At 51.8% G+C, this 5,263-nt stretch overlaps 1 protein-coding gene across 4 annotated transcripts in view; it reads right to left on the bottom strand.

Moving 5' to 3' along the window:
• The window catches only part of NPM2 (nucleophosmin/nucleoplasmin 2), a 16,800-nt gene extending 13,681 nt beyond the window's left edge, over positions 1 to 3,119 (bottom strand). For 2 of the 4 annotated variants that reach the window (XM_011939803.1, XM_011939804.1), the window contains exons 1-4: positions 2,187 to 2,393; positions 1,930 to 2,020; positions 1,716 to 1,801; positions 1,462 to 1,587 (exon numbers count right to left, since the gene is read on the bottom strand). In XM_011939803.1, coding sequence (XP_011795193.1) covers positions 1,462 to 1,587; positions 1,716 to 1,801; positions 1,930 to 1,987 — 270 coding nt within the window. In that variant the 5' untranslated portion in view covers positions 1,988 to 2,020; positions 2,187 to 2,393. Of the gene's footprint in view, positions 1 to 1,461; positions 1,588 to 1,715; positions 1,802 to 1,929; positions 2,513 to 2,612 lie in introns of those variants that run through there. The other 2 variants (XM_011939801.1, XM_011939800.1) reach the window with 2 other exon arrangements.
• Positions 3,120 to 5,263: the final 2,144 nt, after the last annotated feature.

Below are 5,263 nucleotides of genomic sequence, written 5' to 3'. Positions count from 1 at the left end.
GAGCATCTAAAAAAAAAAAAAAAAAAAAGATCTTTTTGGCAACTATGTGGAGCACAGACCAGGAAACTTTCTGTAAAGAGCCAGAAGGTAATATTTTAGGCTTGCAAACCATATGGTCTCCATGGAGACTACTCAAATCTGCTGTTATGGAGGAAAAGCAGCCATGGACAGGGTACAAATGAATGAGTGTGGCTGTGTTCCCAGTAAAACTACTTACAAAAACAGGCAGCGGGCTAGATTCAAGCCCTCTAGTTTGCCTACCCTGGAATAGACTACAGGGGACCATGTGATGGTAGGAAGGCCCAGCAATTAGAATGGAGCCACAGACAACTGTCACCTATACCGGAGTAGCAAGGAAGACGATGAGATGTGGTCCATCGGGGTATAAGATGGAGGCAGAGATGACAGGACTGCTGGTAGATCAGATATGGGCATGGGAAAAAAAGACGGTTTGGCTGGGTGTGATGGCTTATGCCTGTAATCCCAGCACTTTGGGAGGCCAAGGCAGGTACATCACCTGAGGTCAGGAGTTTGAGACCAGCCTAACATGGCAAAACCCCATCTCTACTAAAAATACAAAAATTAGCCGGGAGTAGTGGAACATGCCTGTAATCCCAGCTACTTGGGAGGCTGAGACGGGAGAATTGCTTGAACCTGGGAGGCGGAGGTTGCAGTGAGCTGAGATCGCACCATTGTGCTCCAGCCTGGGTGACAGAGTGAGACTCCATCTCAAAAAAAAAAAAAAAAAAAAAGAAAAAGAAAACACTGCCATTATTCAAGTATTATATGCATAGAAAACTTGAGACAAATTATTAGAAACTACAGAATTTCTGGATACACAATCAATACGTAGATCGACCATGTTCCTGTTACTAGCAGTGAATGGTTTAAAGCGGCAGTCTCCAACCTTTTTAGCACCAGGGAATGGTTTCCTCGAAGACAATTTTTGCATGGATGGGGTGGGAGTGGGGGGTGGTTTATGGGATGAAACTGCTCCACCTCAGATCAGGCAATCGATTCTTATAAGAAGCATGCAACCTAGACCCCTCGCACGCACAGCTTACAATAGGGTTCATGCTCCTCTGAGAATCTAATGCCGCTCTGATCTGATGGGAGGCGGGGCTCAGGGGTAATGCTGGCTAGCTGGCTGCTCACCTCCTGCTGTGCCGCCTGGTTCCTAACAGGCCACAGACGGATTCTGGTCCTTGGCCCAGGGGTTGGGGACCCCTGGTTTAAAGTGTAATTTTTGCAGACAGCTTAACTTGCTTAAGGTCACACAGCTCTAGGAAGGGGTGAGCTGGGCTGGACCCCAGCTTTCTGCATGGGCTGTGCTACCTCCCTGGCATGGCTCACTTCTGTAGGGTGAATGCACCCACGTGTGTGTCCATCCCCACCCAAGGGTGAGGGTGAGGGTGAGGCTGGGGCTGGCAGCAGTTTTCCAGCCAGCAGGGAAAGGCCCACCATGGGGAGGACTGAGGCCTGGAGCGAGGCAATGGTGACCGGCTGCATCTTCTTGTCCTCCTGGTTTGCTGGGGGCAGGATCTCCACGCGATGCATCTCTTCTTTGGCTTTCTCCCCCAAGCAAATCTGCGCGGGTTTGAAAATAGACAGAGGCCCCTCATCACCCTGAGGGCTGACGGGAGAAACCCATAGTCCTCTGCTGGAACCAGAAAGTCCCGGACTCCATCCTCCTCCCCTCTTTCGGGAACACCTACGGTATGAAGCAACAGCCTGCAGCTCTGCTTCCCCTCCAGCTGGGGTCTGAAGGTCCAAGTCCGCCTCTCCTGACTGAGCTCGCAGCCTGCGGAGGAGAAAGGGAGGGAAGTGGGGCCCTCTATTCGTTCCTAGGGAGGGGCTCACCTGGGCCCCAAGCTGCCGCTCACCGGAGGTGGAGCGTGGCTCTGGGAAGTAGCCTGAGTCCCCACTCACCCCAGAGCACGGTCGTCACTGCCTTTTCCTCCGTGCTGCTGGCGCTACTGAGATTCATGGCTCCGGGCGGAGAAGCGGGGTGGCCGGGCAGCTGCAAGGAGGGCGCGCGCGTGAGGCCTTGCTCCCTGACCCTGACCCCCGACTGGAGGATGCCAGAGGCCGGCAGGCATCGGCAGGAACTGAGGAGTCGCTCGCGGCTGGAGAGTGCCTGCCACCGTCAAGGGCTCACCGGCAACTCCTGGAGGACGAGTACCCACCTCCCAGCGGGGCGCGCAGCCCGGGGCTCGGTCGGGCGTGGAGAGGACCGCGGGACTCACGGGAGAGGGAGCTGTCCACCGAGCCCAGGCTTGAAAGCCCGCGGGGAGGTCACCTGGCTGCGCTTGGGCCTAACTCAAAAGCCTCTGTGCACCTCCACCAGGCGCAGAGAAAGGGGTGTGCGCGCGGCTTAGGTCCCAGCTCCCCCCACCAAGCCTTACTGTTGCTGCTTCGCGCGGGGCCAGTCACGCCATTGGCGCTCCCGGAGCGCAGCGCAACCTCCTCCCCGCTGACCGGAGAGCTGCTGCCCAAGCCCGGGCTAAGAAGCCTTGGAAGGGGAAGGGCAGGTGTCCAATCAGCCGCAAAGAAGCCGCCTGCCTCTCCCCTTCCCTTCTCCCATTGTTTCCTCCTCTGCGCGGCAGAATCACCTGGAGGGCTGTTAATGTGCGCATCGCTGCGCCCCTCTCCACAGCTGCCTTTGGCGTGGGTCTGGGTGGGGCCGAGGGAATTTGCTTTTCTAACCGGTTCCCAGGTGAAACTGATGATGCCGGCCCAGGACCCTTCGTGAGAACCGCTGTCGGAGCCAAGGAGAACCCGCCGAGGCCTACTGGCGACCCCTCCCCAGCCCATGGAGAGGAAGCCTTAGCCCAACTTAGGAAGGGTGGCCTGCAGCTGGCAGGAAGCGGCAGTTAGAAGGGCTCCTTGTTCGTTGCCTTTCTTCCTTTCCTTTCCCCATGCCTTATACAGCATGGGCCTTTCCTAAGGCCCAGACAGCCTGTCCTTCCAGTCTCCAATGAGAGAGAGCGAGCCCTGTCTCCAGAACGGTGAGATCTCCCGCGGAGAGCCACAGCCGACAGGTGGGGTGGGGAGGGGAGCTGGGAGGCTCCGCGGCAGGGGGCGGGGAGCACACTGGGGAGCACGGCTAGCGACGCTACAGGGCCAAGCACGTGACCAGCAGCGGGTCCCAGGCTCAGTGGGCAATGAAGAGAAGGTGGTGTTTCAGCGGATATACCCTGGAGACACCTCAGATAACCAGGGATCTCCCGCACACCTCTGGGGCAGGGGCTCATTGCCACGGAGAGGTCAGAATCTTTCATCCCTGGGAGCTGGGGTCAACCTCCCTGTGAATTGGCCAGGACAACCCAGGAGAGGCTTGGGGGCCTGCCAGGGCCCCCTAGGCTCCCTGTCCCCAGCTGAGCAGTTCCAGTCTCCTTGACTGTCCCTGAGCTCTCTGTCCTTGGCAGGGGGCCTACTGGAGGTGACAGCCATTGCAGCCAAGTGTGTGGTAAAGATGAGCAAATTGCAGGCACATGCATGCCATGCACAGACGTTCAAGTATTCACTCAACAAACGGTGATTCCGCCAGCCGGGCAACTGTGCATCCCGCAGTGAATATGAAACAGCCCCTCAAAGGGCTTCCAGCCTTATTAGAGAGCAGTGCTCAAAGCAAACGGGTCTTCAGTGGCTCCAGGCTACCCTCCCCGTGAATAATCACACTGATGTGAGGCTGCAGCTGGGATTCACACTGAAGGCTAAATTGAGGCACGGGAGGGGGATGACCCTGAGGTCATGACCTAGAGCTGGAAGACTGGAACTGGACAGTCTGGGTTCAAGTCTGGACTCTGTGATTTTAGGTGTGTTAATTCATGTCTCAGTGCCTCAGTTTCCTCATCAGCTAAATGGGGCTATAATACTGGTACCATCCTCATTAACTTTTTTTTAACTGATACATAGTAATTGTACATATTTATGGGGTACATATGAGATTTTGATACTTGCACACAATGTGTAATGAGCAAATCAGGGTAACTGGGGTATCCATCACCTTCAACATTTTTTTTTTTTTTGGAGACGGAGTTTCACTCTCATCACCAAGGCTGGAGTGCAGTGGTGTGATCTCAGCTCACTGCAACCTCTGCCTCCCGGGTTCAAGCGATTCTCCTGCCTCAGCCTCCCGAGTAGCTGGGTTTACAGGTGCCCACAACCATGCCCAGCTAATTTTCATATTTTTAGTAGATATGGGGTTTCACCATGTTGGCCAGGTTGGTCTCGAACTCCTGACCTCAGTGATCCTCCTGCCTAGGACTCCCAAAGTGCTGGGATTACAGGCGTGAGCCACTGGGCCTGACTAAACGTTTATCATTTCTTTGTGTTGGAAACATTTCAAGTCTTCTCTTCTAGCTATTTTGAAATATACAATAAATTATTGTTAACTATAGTCACCCTACTGTACTATCAACTTATTTCTTATTATTTATTTCAACTTATTTCTATCCAATAGTATGTTTGTACCCATTAATCTCTCTCCATCCCTCCACCCCTTCCCAGCCTCTAGTATTCCATCCTTCTACTCTCTAATTTCAATTTTTTTTTTTTTTTTTTAGCTCCCACATGAATGAGAGTATGTGAAATTTGTCTTTTTGTGTCTGGCTTGTTTCACGTAACATAATGACCTCCAGTTCCACCTATATTGCTGCAAATGAGAGGGCTTCCATATTTTTTTATGGCTGGATATATTAGATTGTGTATAGGTACCACATTTTCTTTTTCCATTCATCTGTTGATGGACACTTAGGTTGATCCCATATCTTGGCTCTTGGAATAGTGCTGCAATAAACAAGGGTGTGCAGATATCCCTCCTTTCCTTTGGATACTGATTTGCATTATGGAAAGCAGTATGGAGACTTACCAAAAAACTAAAAATAGGACTACCATATGATCCAGCAATCCCACTACTGGGTTATTTATCCAAAGGAAAGGAAATCAGATACTGATTTCCTAGGAATCAGTATTTCTAGGGTTATTTATCCCAGTAATGGAACTGTTGAATCATGTGGTAGTTCTATTTTTAGTTTTTTGAGAAATCTCCATACTGCTTTCCATAATGGCTGTACTAACTTACATTCCCACCAACAGTGTATAAGAGTCCCCTTTTCTGCACATCCTCGCCAGCATTTGTCTTTTTGATAACAGCCATTCTAACTGAGGTGAGATGATATCTTATTGTGGTTTTAATTTGCATTTCCCTAATGATTAGTGATGTTGAGCTTTTTTTTTTCTTTTCTTTTCTTTTTTTTTT

This window comes from Colobus angolensis, unplaced genomic scaffold (genome assembly GCF_000951035.1).
Source record: "Colobus angolensis palliatus isolate OR3802 unplaced genomic scaffold, Cang.pa_1.0 Scaffold184, whole genome shotgun sequence".
NCBI classification, from domain to species: domain Eukaryota; kingdom Metazoa; phylum Chordata; class Mammalia; order Primates; family Cercopithecidae; genus Colobus; species Colobus angolensis.
The sequence above is the reverse complement of the archived record's forward strand: the minus strand, read 5'-3'. Positions and strand labels throughout refer to the sequence as shown.